At 47.6% G+C, this 20,166-nt stretch overlaps 1 protein-coding gene across 1 annotated transcript in view; it reads left to right on the forward strand.

The window, feature by feature from the left end:
• Prkcq (protein kinase C theta) overlaps nt 1-20,166 on the forward strand; it is a 153,108-nt gene that overhangs the window by 116,301 nt on the left and 16,641 nt on the right. Inside the window, exons 13-15 of the mRNA XM_004662392.2 lie at nt 1,615-1,706; nt 3,903-3,965; nt 14,836-14,974. Of these exons, the coding sequence (XP_004662449.2) occupies nt 1,615-1,706; nt 3,903-3,965; nt 14,836-14,974 (294 nt within the window). The remainder of the gene's footprint in view (nt 1-1,614; nt 1,707-3,902; nt 3,966-14,835; nt 14,975-20,166) is intronic.

Below are 20,166 nucleotides of genomic sequence, written 5' to 3' on the forward strand. Positions count from 1 at the left end.
CTTGAGTGCTTGTACATCATCTCTGCCCCTCTCTCTGACTCTCTTTCAAATAAATACTATTTTTTGAAAAGGTAAAGAGCAGAAGCTGTTTACAAATACTAATGGAAACAAGAGCTACAGAGACGTGCCCAGGAGAGGCAGGTGCCTGTAGGTCTCGAGACATGTTTGTAATGTCACTGTTGAATTATGATCACTTCGACTGAGAATTTTGGCTTGCACTGCAGCCAGTCTTGGGATTAGGAAAATGGGTCTGGGGTCAACACGGGAAAAGTACGTGTACGCTTCCTTGAATTTCTGAGCTAATTGCCGTGGCATTTCAATTTCCTTGTTCAGTGGAAACATGGCCTCGGTCGGTACAAATGCCAGGCAGTGAGTGGCACTGAGACCAGACCGCTCTTGGTAGGCTAACTCCACCTGCCCCGCAGCTCCGATCTGCCTCCCTTCAAGATGTAAAGGTTAATTCTGTTAAAAAATCAGCCAGGTGAGGGCTTTAGGTGCCAGTTCATGCACAAACATGCCAAATGTCTTCACACTTTACGGGTTAGTAACTCGGTGATGTTTTAAACCTCTGAAAAATTCGGGCTGCTGAGAAAGCTTGTGGAGGTTTTTCTTGAAGAAATCTTGTCCCACGTCGCTGGTGGGACACGGGCCGCTGCGTGTGTTCGGAGCTCTGACGTTCTCACTCGTGACCTTAAGGTTGGCCCGCTTGCTGCCGACTAGCGCCCCCTCGAGAGCGGTCGCTGTAACGCCACACGGGGACCCCTGCTGCCGCGACGCCCCGGGACGGCGTGGCTGCGTGTGCCGCGCGTGACGTCTGGCCGGGAGGGGAGCGAAGCAAGCTGAGTGGGCGCTGCTGAAGGCAGGGGCTGCGCCGTAGTTGTCATTGATGCCTGAGTCGGAATGTCCCCACGACACACGCAGCCACTGCTTACTGAGTGTGGTGTACGTGGAGGTGTCCGTGGAGCGCTGCTGGGGTCAGAGACCCAGACCCTACCATCCTACATGCGGTCACTCTCAGTACGTGCGTGATCCACACCCAGCAGCTGCTGCACGCCGATCCGTGGTCCAGCGGGCAAGCCCAGTTCAATTCTTTCTCCCCTGTGTCCCGTTGGTCGGATCACAGCCCCCAGACCTCTTACGGGTGTCTCCCACAGGGTGTACCCACGTGCCTTGGGGCTCAAAAGTGCAGCTCAGCTAAATTTTTTTAAAATTTTTTGTTTATTTTTATTTATTTATTTGAGACTGACAGAGAGAGAGAAAGACTGAGAGAGAGAGAGAGAGAGAGAGAGAGAGAGAGAGAGAGAGAGAATGGGAGTGCCAGGGCTTCCAGTCACTGCAAATGAACTCCATACACGTGCGCCCCCTTATGCATCTGGCTCACATGGGTCCTGGGGAATCGAGCCTTGAACCGGGATCCTTAGGCTTCACAGGCAAGCGCTTAACCACTAAGCCATCTCTCCATCCCCTAAATTATTTTTAATAGTCTTTCCATAAGAAATTTCAAGACAGAATTGGTTGCTTTGAACTTATCTAATTCATTTTAACACTTGTCTTTGTTTTCTTTCTTTCTCCCTAAAAATACTAAAATTAAAATTTTGCTTCTTTTCCCCCTAGGAAAATCTCTTTTTCGTGATGGAGTATCTTAATGGAGGAGACCTGATGTACCACATCCAAAGTTGCCACAAGTTTGATCTTTCCAGAGCCACGTAAGTGGCTACAAAGAGCTGGGGACACTTGGGTGTTTGTGTCCTTTTGCATGCACTTGGCACCCACAGTACATTGTCTTTGTGCCATGTGTCATTTTTCTTGCTTCCTTGCTTGGCATGTGTAAATCCCAGAGCTAGGCAAACACTTGGGAACAGTGTCAAACAAGACATCCATTTTCCCAGTTTGTGAAACTGAAATGTATGTCAGTCTTGTTGCGTGTCTCCATGACTTTGAAAACAATCATTTAGTTTCATGGGAATCTCCCCAGTTCATCAATCTCCTACCTTACTGAGCACAGAAGAAAATAATAATATGCCTTTTACACAGAAGGCTACCCTAGGGAACATGTGCCTTTTGCACAGAGGGCTGTCCAAGGGAACATGATTGTCAAGACTTTTGGGGCTAAAGCTTTGAGCTGAAGCCTTTCATGGGACACTACATGGGAAGATACAAAGCCCATGGCCCCCTGAGGCATAAAGAGCTGGATGCCAGAAAAACCACTTCCTCTACTTAGGAGTTCTCACTTTTTAGGCACAAGTGAGATGGGGCCAGCTGGGACTGCCTTGTGGGACTGTCTAGGTTCCACACGCCCGCAGTCCCTGCTCCCTCCCCCATAGGTTGGTATTCTCTCCTGGCAAACCCACTGTGACATACAGGTACAAGGAAACCGTGCCATGGCACGCATCTACAAAGGCCAGCTGTGCACTAGCGGTTTCCATTGATGCTCAGTGATCTATCGCCCACCTCTGCATGGACACACAGGGTCGGGTTGAGCTGGGCTCGAAGACAGAATTGCTCTACCAGCTGCTGCAAAACCCAGCTGAAGCAGTGTGCCATCAGCTCTAAGGGGGGCTTTCCGGTCTTGTCGCCTCCATGGGCCTTCAGCAAAGTACCCAGAGATTATTTTGTCAGATGTCTATAACCAAGAAATCACTGGAACCTTTTTTAATGTTAGAAATGAGTCATTTGGGGCCAGAAAGATGACTTGGTTGGTAAACTGCTTGCCACATAAGCTTGAGGACCTGAGTTTAGATCCCCAGAACTCACATTAAAAAAAAAAAAAGCCAGGTGTGGTAGCACACACCTTTAGTCCCAGCACTCAAGAGGCTGAGATAGGAGGACAATCATGAGTTCTAGGCCAGCGTGGGACTTCTGGGTAAGTTCCTAGTCAATCGAGGCTACAGCAAGACCCTGACTTGAAAAACTAAATAAAATAATAAAAAACCAAGTGTGAGTGCAATCCCAACAAAGGGGAGGCAGAGGAGGAAGACCCTCAGGATTTGCTAGCTAATCTGTCCAGCCAGATCTGTGAGCTCCGGGGTCAGTGATGCACCTTGTCTCAAAAACAAGGAACAGAAGGCTGGAGAGATGGCTAGAGTCCCTGGCATGCCATTCTCCCTCTCTCTTTCTCTCTCTCTCTCACTCTGTCCTCAACTAAATAATAGTTTTTTTAAAGAGTTAAAAAAGATAAACAGAGAGCAGTTGAGAAAGAGACCCAGCAATGGCCTCACTTACATGTGTATGCAAATAAGAGGAAAAAGAGGAAATGATCCATTGTGCCCACCTTCTCTACAGTTGTGTGAGGCACAAGCCACCGTGGACATCTGCTGCCAACTCTTGTTCTTCCTCAAGACCCAGAAAATCTCACTTCCAATCCCTGTCTTCTGATTCAATCCTACTAGAGCAACATAGACTCATTTCCTTTAATCCTGCGCCCACTAAAGATGAGGAGAAACTTATCAACTTCCATCTTCTAATATCCTTTTTCTCGCCCTCTCAGGCTCCTGGATCTCTGGCCCAGGTTAAACATTGTCAGTATGAACATACACGAGCCAGGTCTGTTTGAAATGGCCTGAGCTCCAAGCAGAGTTTCATTAGCCAAAAAACAAATGAAAAAAAAAAAATCACTAAACATTGTAGTTTGAATATAAGAAATATAAGGTGCAGATTCAGGCAGGCCACTCGTGAACTGAAGGCACCAGCTCTTAAATGACCTTGTGAGTGCTGACAGTGGACACGTCTGAGCCTTTGTTTTCTTAAGTGTAAGACGGATGGTGTCATCCTTGTTAGAGCTGAGCAAAAGCAGACACGTGTGTCACTTAGCTGGACACTGTGCAGACGTAACCTATGAGACCAGGTTGGGGATTTTATTTTGTTCGTTTTACACACTTCTGCTGTGTTTGGTCTCTCCTCAGATTTTACGCTGCTGAAATCATCCTTGGTCTGCAGTTCCTCCATTCCAAAGGAATCGTCTACAGGTGAGTCGTGTTCCGCAAAGCTAGCTGATTTCCTGGCAGGTCATTTCATCTGTGCAGCTCGGTGATGTGAAACAGCCAGCGAGTTTGTAGAAAGTGTCCATGGGAGAAAGCTCCCGACCAGAAGCCCCGTCCACAGGGATTGCCTGGCGATGTGGTAATGAGTAGGAAGTTCCAGCCTCCAAAGTGAGAAGGCTCTGGTCTTGTTTTGTCCTTCATCTTGTTCTTCCTTGCGCCTCCCTTCTCTTCCTTCCGCCCCTTTGTTTTCTCTCTGGTGCCTTGTTGCTGCCAATGCTCTCAATTGCCCCTCGCCCTACCTTTTTATTTATTTGTTTGTTTTTCCCCAGGAAGGGCTCACTTGTAACCCAGGCTGACCTGGAACACACCTGTAGTCTCAGATGGCCTCAAACTCACCGAGATCCTCCTACCTCTGCCTCCCCAAAACTGGGAATGGAGACATGCGCCGCCACACCCAGGCTCATTTGTCCCCTTTGTACCCCTTGCTTTGGCTCATTTGCTCTGGGCTACCTAGAAATGCTTGTGCAATGTGCTTTTGGGGGTGAGGGAAGGAAGTTTGTTTTCTTTTTTATATATACACAACGTTCACATAGCTGTGACCAGCAATTCTATCCTGGACGGAAGTGCCCAGAACACCTCTCTTTCATGAACCCACAACTTCCCTGTTGTGCAATATCATGTCACACACTGCCCTGGAAACCCTTGGGTGAGGTCAATCGAACTTCAATCTTCTTAAAACAGGTGATGGTGACCTGCAGAGCATCTTCAAAAGCTTACCTACTGGGTTGGCTGTACATTAAGAGAAACACACAGCAAAGGGATCCGGAGAGGAAACTAGCTGGGCGGCCAGAAACCAGCCACAGGGTCCTTTCTGCACGCCCTGCCGCGCCAATAAAGGTTCGGCTTAGCACAGACCGCAGGCTGCGGAGAGCGATGGTTTATATCGAGGCTTTGCCGTTTCCAGAATGTGCGCCAATTATCCAAGAACTCCATGGGGCAACAAGGACCCTTTCAGGGCCAGAGGTACTCCAGGCAGGACTGGCCGGCTTGTTTAAAGTCACAGAGCTGAAGTCCTAGGGGAGGCTTGGGAACTCAGTCTTCTTAATTAGAATCATTATAATTTTTTCTAATAATCTGCATGATAATAGATTAAGGAATTGATTTATACCATTTTTAATCTATAGTAAATTGATAAATATCAAAACATTACTTGGAAGGCTTGATCAAGACATATTTTTCATTTTTTTTGTTTTATTAACTTATTTGAGAACGGCAGAGAGAGAGAGAAAGAGAGAGAGAAAATGGGCATGTCAGGGTCTCCAGCCACTGCAAACTTACTCCAGATATGTGCACCCCCTTGTGCATCTGGATAACGTGGTTCCTGGGGAATTGGGCCTTGAACCAGTGTCCTTAGGCTTCAGAAGCAAGTGCTTAACCTCTTAACCATTTCTCCAGCCCAAGACACATTTTTATTTTTATTTTTTTTGGTTTTTCGAGGTAGGGTCTCACTCTGGTCCAGGCTGACCTGGAATTAACGCTGTCATCTCAGGGTGGCCTTGAACTCATGGCAATCCTCCTACCTCTGCCTCCCGAGTGCTGGGATTAAAGGCGTGTGCCACCACGCCCGGCTACCAAGACACATTTTTTAAAATCTCTCTATAATGTGTGCTATGTGTAAAATATACTTGTACCTGGATATTTAGTAGATTGTATGGGAGGAATGCATGGATGGATGAGTAGACAGATTCATAACTGGATATGTGGATGAGTTGATTGGTTTATGAATAAATGGATAGGTGAGTGGGTGGAGGGATATAAAAGAAGTAATTATAGGAATGTTGGAAGATGAGAGAATCAGAGATGTCAGAGTTGAAAAGGACCTCACAAAACTAAATGCACACGCCCAGTACACCCAGCCCCTTAGCTCCATGCTTCTTTCTCTCATGCCGTCTTGTGAATAAGTGTGTATGAACCGTGTATAAATAATAAATGTGCATAAACAACAGATACCCACGTGGCAGGCCGTGCTCTGCCCTTGCCTGGAAGTCATGTGTTCCTCGGTTGCCCTGTGCATTGAGGAGGCACATTTGTCTTATTCAGTGTATGATTGAGATTGTAGGAGATCCTTCTTTTGCATGTGTGCGCGTGTTTGCACGTGTGTGTGGGCACGTGTATGTGTGCAGGTCAGAGCCAAGGCCTGCTGCCGTCCTCTCTCACTGCCTCCCTTATTCTGTGAGACACGGGCTCTTCATGAATCCAGAGCTCCCCACTTCGGCTGGACTATGAGCTCTAGGGACCCCAGCCCCCCAGCCCGGGGACTGCAGGTGTGTGCCACGGCATGTTTTACCCGAGAAAAGTTCCAATAAGGATGGGAAGTCGGGGCCTCAAACTTCTAGGCCCACACTTTACTCACTGAACCATCTCTCTAACCCCAAGATTTTAGCAGATCCTTGAAAGGTATTGTCAAATTAAAATTGGGGATGAGCCACCAGCTTCCACATTCCATGGTCCTTGTTGAAGACAACGCACTGTGCGCAGAGAAGGTTCAAACCACGACGTCAACATCATTGGCCTCTGGCCAGCCTTAGACATGATTCAACTCACATGTGCCATTTTACTGGTATAAACACTTCATTTGGCAACTGACTTAACAAGTTAACAAGAAGAATCAATTTCTTTCCTTCTTTTTATCACTTAGGATTATAATTCTCTGGGTTTATTCACAAAAGTGTTTGCATTAGTTTTCAAGGACTGCCATGAGGAATTGCTACAGTCTTGGTGGGTTATACAAATAGAATATTCTCTCACAGTTCTAGAGGCCAGAAGTCTGAAATCAAGGCGTGGGCGGGCGCACTTGGCAAAGCCTTGAGAGCAGGGCCTTCCCTCCCTGCGCCAGCCCGAGGTGCCTGTGGGCGTTTCCTCACTTGCAGCTGCGCCCTCCAATTTCTGCCTCTGTCACCACGTGATCTGCCCCCACACTTCTCTCCTCTGTGGGGCCCTGGAAGAACACACGTTGGTTAGGTCAACACATGCATGCATGCACACATACAGGATCCAGGAAGAGTTCATGGTGAAATCTTTAATCACATCAGCGAAGACCTGTTTCTTACATGAAGCTATGTTAAGGCTGTGGGCATTGGGACGTGGACAGTCACAGTTTGTAAAAGTTTAAATAAACAGATAGCGGCCATGACAGTGTGCCTGCTTGTAAACTTAGCACTCAGTAGGCTGAGGCAGGATGATTGCAAGTTCAAGAATAGCCTGAACTGTAGTGAGGTTCTGCCTCAAATATACGTGCATATAGCCAGTCATGTGGTGCATGGTTTTCATCAAGCACTCAGGAGGCAGGGTAGCAGGATCACTGTGAGTTCAAGGCCAGCCTGAAGCAACAGAGTGAGTTAGTTACAGGTCAGCCTAGACTAGAGAGCCTACCTCAAGGAAAAAAAAATATATATATATGTATGTATATATATATATATATATATATATATATATATATATATATATATATATGAATATGTATATATATCTCCACACAAATATATGCATATATATTACACGTATACATACATATATAAACATATAAGCATAGAGCACACCCTTCTATACCCTCTACAGATAGTATCATGGAATTACTTGGTGTCCATTGAATGTAAACTAAGCATTGTGGAGCAGAAAAATAGACATCCTAAATGCCTAAGAAAGCAACTCTCTGGAGTCTTGTTTTTTGTTTGTTTGGTTTTTGGTAGAATTACAGGAAAAGACCTGAACAGTGCATAATCTAAAGGTCCAAGTGAGTATGATCCCATTGAAAGATCAAGAGCTGTGGGAAGAAAAGACTTTGTCAAAATTGAGTAGGGAAGATCAGACAATAAAAATTTCCCATGTTTTGGTGGATTTTTAAGGGGAAAGGACTTGTGCGTGGAGGGCATGACTGAAGAGAAGGAGCAGATCGGCACAGCCACGCGGTCCGGGAAGGGTCAGGCAGCCCGGTGCAGGAGCGCGTGCTCGGCAGGCACAGGGCTCTGCATCCCACCCCAGCGCCCCAACTGTGAACACTCAAAAGATAAGGCCAAAGGGAGAAAAAGTAAATCAATCAATAAGGAGCCCATGGTTGGGCAGTGACAAGAACTGAAGCCGTGTGATGGAGAGAAGTAGGGGTACACTATTTTTCACCACCTGCCAGTGGACCCACAAAAGCAGAGGTGGTTCAGCAGTAGGGGCGCGGCATAAGGGAGGGTAAGAATGGGGACGAGCGTGGTCACAATACGTCAGTGCTTTCTTTTGTGTGGGGTATGTTAAGTGCTGTGTGTGTAGATGCCACAGACATGGGTACAGAGGCCAGAGGAGAATGTCAGGTCTCCTTGGATCACTCATTTACGTGTTTCCTTGAGGGGGGGGGTATCCTCCACAACTGGGGGCTGCTGTCTGCCAGTGACCCCCAGTGATTCTCTGGCCTCTGCTTCCTACGGACTGGGCGGAAGGACTTATATGGGCACATCCAGCTTTTTTAGCATGGGTTCTGGGGAGTGGAACCTGGCGATCTCCAGCGTGAGACAGCCTCATGCTTCAGTGGCAAGCGCTCTAACTGCTGAGCCATCTCCCAAGCCGCAGCCACATCATTCACATGTATGAAATTGTCAATTAACAACAAGAAAAAGAGCAAGCTGGGCATGGAGCATGAAGGATTGCTATGAGTTTGAGGCCGGTCTTGGACTACATAGTGAATTCCAGGTCAGCCTGGGCTAGAGTGAGATGATACTTCATAAAATAAAATAATAAAATAGTAAGCCAGGTGTCATTCGGTAGACAGGCTAGGAGGATCACAATGAGTTCAGGGTCAGCCTGAGGCAACATAGTGGATTCCAGGTCAGCCAGGGATAGAGTGAGACCCCACCTCTAAACAACAACAAAGGAAGCACAGTGGTATCTTTCAAAATGTCATAAACCCTGATTGTAATTAAATGTCCAAACAAGGACTTATGAAAATATGGAAACAGAAGACTCAGATCTTAGGACAGCAGACCTGAAGGAGAACTGGTTGTATTTTCTTGATGGTACACCGGACCCCACACAGCATTGAAGCCACTTCCTAATGCTTCCACATGAGTCATATCAGATGTCACAACAGACACGTGAGTCATCTTGTCAGATGTCACAAGAGACAAGCAGTCAGCCCTCGTGGACCTTGCGGGATGAGCAGCAGTGGGAGGTTCAGAGAGGAAAGTACAGGGCTGACCAAGCCATGAAGCTGGTTTTCTCCTCTCTCTCTCTCTCTCTCTCTCTCTCTCTCTCTCTCTCTCTCTCTCTCTCTCTCTCTCTCTCTCCCCTGACCACACAGCTGTGTGGACAGCTTCCACTAATTTTTCCGTTGCAGCCGATGCATCGAGGGGCATTGTCTTGAGCCTACAAGGGCTCATGGAGGCACAGCAGCCTGGCACTGTTGGCTTCTCCTTTGGGTCCTGATGCCCTGCTGGCTGTAGATGAGGGGCATGCTGCATGAGGAGCCGCAGAACCTTCAAGACCCTTGTGTTCTATGGCATATCAAATCAGCTCCAGGGAACCTGGCTGGTCTTCTGTTTTCTTCTTCTTCTTCTTCTTCTTCTTTTTAAAAATCTCTATGGAGGTCTGGCTTTGCAAAGAAGCTTTTCTGAGTCTTTCCCATTTCAACTTAAATCTCTCAAAGCTTCCATGACCTTCTCTCTCACAATCCCAAACACATGTGGCCTGCTTTAGAGAATAGATTGGAAATTTGACATGAAGCTTATTTTTCCTAGCCAGAGGCACAGAGAACATTATTTTTAGAATCACTTGAAATGCATCCTTGTATATTTGAACAAGACCTGTTTGATGACAAAGACCAGGTGATACCGCTATAGAGAGATGTGTTAGAGGATAAAGACCAAGGCTTGCATCCCAGCCCGCTGAGTGTCTCAGAGATCTTAGCTAAATCCCAGCAACTGTACGAGACTTTTTGTCTTATTAGAAAAATATGGGTAAAAAATACTTATTATGAGAATCAAAGGATGAAATATACATACAAGCAAGACAACCCAGGGCAAGTATCAGAAACTGTGTTCATGTCCCATGGCCTTATGAATGGCACCACAGCTGGACATCTGGCTGTCTAGAGGTGACTCCCCCGCCCAAAAAAAACATCCAACCAAATTCTAGAAACTATGTGCCTATCTATAAATGATACCCATGCGGTATAACGTGTCGATTAGATAGAAAACCTGAAATTTTTGCAGAAGTAGTTGAATATAAGGGCTGAAAAGATGGATCAGTGGGTAAAGCACTTGCCGTGCATGCGTGGGGACCTGAGTTCGGATCCTCAGCAGCCACATAAGAGAGCAGGTACGCATGGCCTCCTTCCTGCAGTTCCAGTGTGCAAGAGGCAGGAAGAGGAGATGCCCAGAGCAGGCTGGCTAGCTGGGCCAGCCAAACTGACAGGTTCCAGGCTCACAGTAAGAGGCTTTATCTCAGGACACAAGGTGAAGAGCCACCAAGGAGAACATCTGACATCAACCTGAGGCTTCCACACGCATGCTCACACACATGCAGGTGCGCGCACACACAAACATGCACCCAAACACAAACAAAAACACTTATCTGGGCTAGAGAGATGGCCTAGTGGTTCAGGCACTTGTCTGAAAAGCCTAAAGACCCAGATTTGATTCCCTAGTATCCACATAAGCCAGATGCACAAGGTGGCGCATGCATGTGGAGTTCATTTGTAGTGACTAGAGGCCCGGGTATGCCCAATCTCTCTCTCTCTCTCTCTCTCTCTCTCTCTCTCTCTCTCTCTCTCTCTCTCACTCTTACTGTCACTATCTCTCATCTGCCTCTTTTTCTGTCTCTCCCAAATACATAAATAATATAAAAAAACATACCCACACACATAAATACATTTTTAAGAAGTTCTTCCTATAATCAGACTGACGGTGACAAAAGTTCTAAATTGGAATGAAACTGCATGTATCTAACTCTAGTGAAGGGTCATGAGGCAGAAGGTTCATAATCCCTAATGAGAAACGGTTCTGTAGAGCACCTTTGGCCCTGACCATGAAAGTGTGGCAGCGTGAAAAAGAGAGAGTACGAGAGAAATGGAACCGGCCTGCATTGAGATGCTCTCCGGGCTTCGCAGTCTTGCCCAATCTGTTGGTGGTGCATGGGGACATCTGTCAGTCTCAACTCTACCAAAACAGCTGAGATCTACTCTCAGTTTCTCTAAGCAGCAGATGCTCCCCGGAAGTAGAGCAAACGCTGGGGGGGGGGGTAGCTCCTCAGGCGTGCGTCACAACCGGTGCTCTCTGGCTGGCGGCTCACTCGTCCACAGACATCACTGGTGGCTCAGGGCATGCCATACTGTCATTCGAGCTGTCACAATGCAACAAGCAACCAGCGGCACATGTGGCCACCCTTCCCAAGCTGCAGGCGAGCACAGGAGACAGACAAACATGGAAGAGCATGGTTTAGAGAAACAATTTAGAACCATTTGAACTCATGCACAAGCCAAATGGGAGTCTCTTTGAGAGGCCAAGACAAAGGGCACAGGGCATTCTTGGTAAGGAACAAGACAGATTCTGCCTGGTCATCTTTATTTCTCTCTGATTTTTAAAGATTTATTTATTTAACACAGAGAGAAAGGCAGAAGCATCAAATTGTGCATATGGCTTATGAGGGTTCTGGAGAATCGAACCTAGATCCTTTGGCTTTGCAGGCAAGTGCCTTAACCATTCAGCCATCTCTGTGGCCCGTATTAAAATATTTTATTTATGTACTTATGAGAGAGAGAAAGTGTGTGTTTGTGTGTGTGTGTGTGTGTGTGTGTGTGTGTGTGTGTGTGTATCTACATCAGGGCCTCTTGCCACTGCAAACAAACTCTCCAGACCCATGCACCATTCTGTGCATCAGGCTTTATGTGAGTACTGGGGAATCGAACCTGGGCCAGCCGGCTTTGCAAAGCACCTTTAACCACTGACCTATCTTTCCAGCCCTCTCTTTGAATTTTGTAGCCTTTATCTCTGCTCTTGCCTAAACACTGCATTTTTCTCTTTTGTAACTTAGCCTTCTCCTTCTCTAAGGGCATGCCCAGAGCAGCTCCACAGACATACCCACTCATGGTCTAAGTTCATCTAAGCAACTCCAGCATTTAAAAAGAGAAAATGGGGCTGGAGAGATGGCTTAGTGGTTAAGTGCTTGCCTGTGAAGCCTAAGGACCCCGGTTCGAGGCTCAATTCTCCAGGACCCACGTTAGCCAGATGCACAAGGGGGCGCACGTGTCTGGAGTTCGGTTGCAGTGGCTGGAAGCCCTGGTGTGCCCATTCTCAATCTCACTCTCTCTCTCTGCCTCTTTCTCTCTCTGTCACTCTCAAATAAAAAAATAAAAATGAACAAAAAAATAAAAAGAGAAAATGGCTGAGGCAGTGAATCCAGTCCATGGAGGCAGAGAGGGAGGAAGGGAGGCTGGCACACCCTCCCTCTAGGAGAGCATCCGGGAAGAGAAGCGCAGTGGCTGATCCTTCCCCTTGGGTCACGTCACCTGACCATCCTGAGCAGTGAGTGTATCATTAGCATGTGCCTTGTCTTTGCTGTATTGACCTGCAAGTTTAGGAGTTCATAGACAAATGACAGAAAGGGAAGAAAAGCTCGATGCTCTATGGCAAACGAGGACTCATGAAATCCTGCTGACTGAAATAGATGATGCTTTGAGGTAACTGACTTCAAGTGAAGCCCCAGAAATACCTTTTAAAAGCCAACTTTCAAGGCACCGTATATAAGGAAACTGGGATAAGGGCTTATTTCCTACTAGGTAGATAGGTAGGTAGATAGATGGACAGAATTGGAGGTTTCAATTTGCTGAAACTCAAATAACCATTTCTATTGTGCAGAAAAACAACCTGGGCTATATATTGGGCCAAGCTAACAAAAGGCCAAAGGAATCCAACTGGCACTAAAATGCCACTGTTATCTGTACTAGATAGGTCATCTCCACAGAGGACATTAGTCCAGAGGACAGTACCATTTGGGGTATCTGCTCTCAAGAAGAAAGTTGACAGACTTGGGTTGTTTGAAGAGCAGAGAGCACAGTGTTGAAGGGTGTGAAAACCATGTTGTGTGAGGAGCAAAGTCCTTGAGCTTAGTAAAGGAAAGTCAAGAGAAAATTTAAATATCACTTCTCAAATATTCAGGGTATTGGATGTGATGTTAGAAAGACCAATTGGTAAGATTACAGGAAAGCAGAATTTGGGTCATTTATTTAAAATAAATTATTAACTCATACGTGTCTAAGAATTGAACAGCCTGTTGGGAGTGTTGGAAGGAACAATTCACTGACATGATGTTCCGGGGTTCTGATTCTAGGTAAGCTAGGCTTCGTCTTCCTAAAGTGGACTTGGAATTAGGGGCAGTATAGGTGGCTTACAAAGGAGCAATCAGACGATCACGGCAAAAGGGCAGATTTGAGGCCTTTCCTTTCTCACAATGAGAGGTGCTGGGATAGGGTGTCAGCTCAGTGCTGACTCTTACCCTGAGCATCCTGGGCAAATGGGACAGAGAAATCAAATGATTTTCTGATGGGGCAGCTTTGTCTGCCCCCTCTGTGCATGCCAGGGGCTCTGTGCAGATGTTGTCCAGGGTGGGGCTGGGTACATGGCCCAGGCAGTAAACTGCTTGCCATGCAGACATGAAGATCTGAGTTCAGACTCCCAGTAGCCATGTCAAAGCCAGGCCCAGGGGCGTTTGCTTGTGATCCCAGCACTGGGGACACAGAGTCAGGAAGACCCCCCCCAAAATGGCTCGCTGCCTGATCTAGCTGACTTGGTGTCCTTCAGGTTCAGTGAGAGACTCTGTCTCAAAACAAGATGATGGAAAATGGCTGCAGATGCCACACAAAGTCCACCTCTGGCGCTTACACACGTGTCTGCACACGGGCATGCACAAATGCACATGCGTACTCACACACATAGGAACGTGCATCTATATACACACACCACACACACCCATACACAGGCAAACACAATAGATGTAGGGCTGGAGAGATGGCTTAGCAGTTACGCTGGTTGCCTGCAAAGCCTAAAGACACAGGTATGATTCCCCAGGACCCACGTAAGCCAGATGCACAAGGTGGCGCATGTGTCTATAGTTTATTAGCAGTGGCTGGAGGCCCTGGCATGTCCATTCTTGTTCTCTATCTGCCTCTTTCTCTCTCTCTATCACTAAGAAATAAATAAAATATAATATAAATAAACACATGTAGCTGGGCATGATGGCACATGCCTTTAATACCAGCAGTCCTCAGACTGAGAATGCATAGCGAATTCAAGGTCAGCTTGGACTACAGTGAGACCCTGTCTCAAAAAACAACAAAAAAGATGCTGCACAGTTCTAAACACCACCCTGTACTGAGCATCATCAGCTACTGGCTCAAGAAGGTATTTCATTGTCAACTGTCTTCATGTCCAAACACTGTTTCTTGAGGGCCCCTCTTAAAACTGTATGACGCAACCCTGGAGAGGCAGCATGGGTCATTTACACACTCACTTGCCTGACTCGTCACCCATAACAAGGAATGTGGATTGGGTGCTGAATGTAAGACCAGTGTGACATGACAGGTAAAACGTCTGCCAGAGGATCGTGCCCAAGCCGTCTGAGCAGGAGAGCCGGGGCTCTGGGGAAAGCCCTGTGCGTGGACCACAGATCAGGAGAACGAAAGTCGCAGCAGGCGCCGGGAACACTGGACAGAGCATGGTGTGGGGGTCAGCAAGCTGCCCCCCGCAGAGGCACCATGGTAACTTATTTTAAGTAAATTATATCGAGTCACGTGAAATGTCGCCTTGCTCTTGTTTCTCAGGGACCTGAAGCTAGATAATATCCTGCTGGACAGAGACGGGCACATCAAGATCGCAGACTTCGGGATGTGCAAGGAGAACATCCTGGGGGACAGCAAGACCAACACGTTCTGCGGCACTCCTGACTACATCGCCCCGGAGGTAGGCTCCTGCGGCCACGCGCCCCACACCGGCTGGCCAGCCCCTTCGCCTCAGAAGGTTTCCAGTGTTTGGGTTCAAGATTTGCACTGGGCTCAGGGGCCATTTGCTAGATGCAGCCATGTGTGCAGATCACCCTTAGGATCTTGTGAGGACTCTACTCATAGCCTCTCCCTGGCGCTAGAAAAGTGAAGGACTCTCCCCCATGGCTGTGACCCACCCCAGACTTAAAACACCCCAGGCTGGGCTGGAGAGATGGCTTAGCGGTTAAGCACTTGCCTGTGAAGCCTAAGGACCCCAGTTCAAAGCTCAGTTCCCCAGGACCCACATTAGCCAGATACACAAGGGGCCGCATGCATCTGGAGTTCGTTTGCAGTGGCTGGAGGCCCTGGTGTGCCCATTCTTTCTCTTTCTCTCAAATAAATAAGAATAAACAAAAGCACCTCAACTGGGAGCCAGCCGAGGAAATGGCTCAGTGAGGAGAAGCACTTGCTGCACCAGAGCTTGAATCCCCAAGACCCACAGGAAGCCAGGCTCTGTGTACCCACCCATCATCCCAACACGCCTACAGCAAAGGCAGGCGGAGTCAGGGGAGTCCCGATAATAATGACAATGACTTCAACAATTATTAAAACATTAATAACAGTAAAAATTTATCATCTTAATCTGAACACCCAGAGTAGCAGCATTTTCTCAGAAGACATCCATTGATCTAACTAAACTCATACATACCTCTCCCTTTTTTATGGAATTCCCCGTTACCCACTTAGGTATGGATGGGTGATTCTTTTTATTCTGGAGTAATCATAGATTCACAAAAGTCCCATAGGTAATACAGCAACATGTCCCATGTGCCATGTGGTCTTTCCCATAGCTTAGTATATTCCCATAGCGTTGGTATATTTATTTATCTCACTTTATTTTTGCCTTTGGATCCTTCACACAACTGAGTGCTTGCTTGGAAATCTCACACTGTCACTATTTTTGCTTACATGTGTGTGTGTGGTGTGCATGCGTGTTCGTGTGTATGGATGGATGGATGAACATGTGTTTGAGAGTATGCATTTGGAAGGAGCATGCATGCATGTGCAAATACATGTCGAGACAGGGCACAACCTCAGGTTTCGTCCTCAGGAACGCCACCCACCTCCTGTTGAGAGAGTCTCAATGACCTGAAGCTCACCCATTAGGCTAGTCTGGCTGGCCAGAGAATCCCAGGGATCTACCTGTCCAGTGCCAGGACTACAAGCACGTGCCACACTGCCCAGCATCGATATGGGTACTGGGGATCAAACTCGGGACCTCATGCTTGCAAGACAGCCACTTTACTAGAAGAGTTACCTTACCTGTCCCCACTTAATCACTTTTGGAAAACTCTTTTTATTCTGGAGTAATTACAGCTTCACAAAAAGTCCCAAAGGTAATACAGCAACAGGTCCCATATGCACCCTTCATCCTTCACCATGTGAGGACATGGGTGGATTTGAGCCATCTTCCCTTGCATGGAGGGATCCAGCGAAGAGATTGGCACATTAAAGTGAAAGTAAATAGCATCGGGAAGAACAAACGACTGGCTGTGGCTTTGGCAATGAGGGCAGTTTTCTGATAAAGGCCATGAGACCTGTGATTTCCCAAGTAGACAACTTCCGCAGCAAAGCCTTGTCGGTCCCCAAGTAACCGTGGCAGCTAAGGCGGGGAGCTGCGCAGCTTGGCTGGGCTTCTGTGACATTTAACTTTGCCCCTGTTCCGCAGGAGATCATGGGCTTAACCGTGCAGGAATTACCAAGCTCAGAGAGCTCACTTCATTGATTTAATAACTTTCTGATCTGAGGAATTGGTGCTTCCTTCAGATGGGCACAAATACAGATTGTCACCACAATAAACAAACCCGTTTCGGTTGGGATGTTTCCAAGGCTGACTAAGGCATCAGCGAAGGAGTCCTTGGAGGGGTGACTCCACTCAGCGCTGCGCTCCCTCAGCGGACGCTGACACCTAGTCCCTGGGCTCCGACCGCAGCACCGTCCTGGTCAGAGCCGGTCTCCTTGGTTGTTCTCTCAGCCCCCCATGAGCCGCCTCCCGGTCTCCCTCCACCTGTGATGTCCATGTACCCTCATACGTTCTTCACCATGAGCCCCCCTTAGCCAGCCTCCTCCTCTACTTCTGTTTCTCCTGCACCTTCCAGAACTTCGCTTTAGTGGCTTGCTTCTCTTGGTTTTGGTTTTGTTGTTGGTATGGTTGTTGTTTTGTTTTGAGGCAGGGTCTTGCTCCAGCCCAGGCCGATCTGGAATTCACTCTGTAGTCTCAGGGTGGCCTCAAACCCACGACGATCCTCCCACCTCTGTCTACCTCTGCCTCCCAAGTGCTAGGATTCAAAATGTGGGTCACCATGCCCAGCTACGGAGAGAATGGGCCACTAGCTACTGCAGACAACTCCAGATGTGTGTGCCACTTTGTGCATCTGGCTTTCCATGGGAACTGGGACATTCAACTCTGGTCCAGCTTGGCAGGCAAGCGCCTTAACCACTGAGCCACCTCGCCAGCCCTGCTTCTCTTTTTGCCACCTCGCTCTTTCTCTCAGGCTGAAGCTCAGCTCCTTTGGTTCCATGCTTGGTCTTCCTCTCTTCTCACAGAACGTTTTCTACATGCGCCTTTATCTGTGAAAGTGTCATTCACTCCAGAATCCACATGGCCAGTTTGAACTTAGTCTCACTCCTGAGTCATGTGACCTGATATCTCCCAGTACACGTCACTGGCCCTTTAAACGTAACTGGTTCAAAACTCACTTTCTGTCGAGCTTGCCCTCCCTTTGTCTTTTGATATTTCTCTTCATTCATCACAGGTCGTCTGCCCAGCCACTTGACAGAAAATGGTAAACTATCCGCACATTCTCCGCTGTCCTTCTCCAAATCTAACCAAACTCGGAGTCCCGATTACACGGCACTTCCCATGTCTTCTCACCCCTGACATTTTTAAATGATCTGTGTGTTTGTGAGTGTGATCATGTGCAAGAGTGCAGGCTCATGTGTATAATTCTGCATCAGAGGGCGGTGCTGAAAGTCAGTTCTCTCCTTCCACCTTATAGAAGACAGAGATGGCTTAGCAGTTAAGGCGCTTGCCTGCAAAGCCTAAGGACCCATGTTTGACGCTCTAGGTCCCATGTAAGCCAGACGCACAAGGTGTTGCAAGCTCACATGGTGGCACAGGTGTACAAGATGCACGCATCTGGAATTTGAGTACAGTGGCTGGAGGCCCTGGAGCACCAATTCTCTCTCTGTCCCTCTCTCTCTCTCTTTTTCTCTCTCTTTCCCTCTCCCCCTCCCCTCATGGCAGGCGAGCTGGTGGCCTCTGCCTCCCGCCTAGCTTGTGGGCAGGTTATGGTAGATGTTGGCCGCCACGTCCCGCTTTATGTGGGCCCTGGGGTCCAACCTCAGCAGGCGGGGCTTACACACCAGGTACTTTGCCCATTGAGCCACCCCCCCACCTTAAACTGAATTAAGACCTCCGCCCACCCAATTTGTTCTTTCCCGTCCTCAGAGTAAAGCTCTGAAATACTCACCTAAAGACTGCCTAGCTCCTCCCATCGTCCTTCCTGGGAATTCCTAATCTAGGACATCAGCCATCTCTTGCCCTGGATCTCCTTCTACTGGCTTCCCTCCAGCCCCAGCCACCACTGCCCTCTATGTATATTTTCAGTCTTCGATCATGCTTCCTTGTCACTTAAACAAACACCTTCAAGATATATATTTGTATGTGTGTGTGTGTGTGTGTGTGTGTGTGTATTTAGATATGAATCTCATACACTTCTGCCAATTAGTATGGTCTGTGTGTTATAGAACAGGACCAAAATGTATAAATCAGATTGAGCTAAGAGTGAGATAAAAGTAGGATTAAATAACTTAATTTTATTCTATTTATTAGTACACAATGTGCATACTTCATTAAAATGGAGAGATTAAGTAATTTTGTAAGTAATCTTGGTTTAACCCTTTAGGATTCTGGGGTTGACAGGTCTGATTTGTTTATTCCAATTCCTGAGTCCCACACTGGTACAGCGAGAAAAGACAACTCACAATAGGAAACAAGCTCTCATACATACTTAAGACAAGGCTTGTCACTGACAATAGCAGAAATAAGCCCATAGTTTCAAAGTTATTAATACATTCAGTTTTATTTAAGCCAGTTTCTTTTTGGCCAAAGCATAGTTACTGAGGTCGTCGCTGCTTTGAGCCTCACACGCGGTGACAATCTGCGCAACAAAGCAAAGCCGGCACCACTTGTTCTCCCGCCTCGCGCTGGGCTCGCGATGTGCGCGTGCGAGTTGCGTTCACTCTGAACCGCGTGTCTGAACCGCGCCTTGCGCTACTGCTGCTGCAGGCGCTTCAACCCAAACATCTTTGAGGTCACTTTTTATTACTTACACGTACATGGAGGCCCCAGCTCACTTTAACAAACACTAAGAAAACATCCTACTTGCAGATTTACACCGGCAGTAGAGTCCATCCATATGGATTTCAGTAGATACACACAGCTCCCTAAAGAAAGCAGGGATACTTAGAACCCAATACCAGGCCGAGTGGTCAATGAGTGCCAGACTGGGCCTCCCCCAGTGGCTCATCAGTTCAAGACTGGAAGCACCTTAATGCCCTAGCACGATGGGCAAAAGGAGCCGGTATTTTTGCCACTTAGAGACAAAGAGAAGAGCCGGGCATGGTGGCTCACACCTTTAATCCCAGCATTGGGGAAGCGGAGATAGGAGGATGACTATGAGTAATACGCCACCCTAAGACTACATAGCGAATTCCAGGTCAGCCTGAGCTAGAGTGAGAGCCTACCTCACAAAACTAAAAACAGAAGGAAACAGAGAGAGAGAAAGTGACAAAGAGGCGCTGAGACAGTCGCCATGAAGCCATCATCAGTATCTGAAGGTTTCAAAGTGTGGTTCTCACGGGTTGTGGTAAAGAAGGCAGAGGGGAAGGTGGGGGGCAAAAGAAGAAGAGATTTGGGGGCTTAGTTGGCAACGTGCTTGCCATGCAAGTGTGAGGCCCCAAGCTCGGGGCTCCAGCACGCACATGAATGCATGGTGTGCTGGTACATGCCTGTGATTCCAGCGCTTGGAGACTGGAAGATGGGCCGGTCCCAGGGACAAGCTGGCTAGCTAGCCTGGCTGAGCTGGAGAGCTCTGGGTTCAGTGAGCC

This window comes from Jaculus jaculus, chromosome 15, assembly GCF_020740685.1.
Source record: "Jaculus jaculus isolate mJacJac1 chromosome 15, mJacJac1.mat.Y.cur, whole genome shotgun sequence".
In the NCBI taxonomy this organism is placed as follows: domain Eukaryota; kingdom Metazoa; phylum Chordata; class Mammalia; order Rodentia; family Dipodidae; genus Jaculus; species Jaculus jaculus.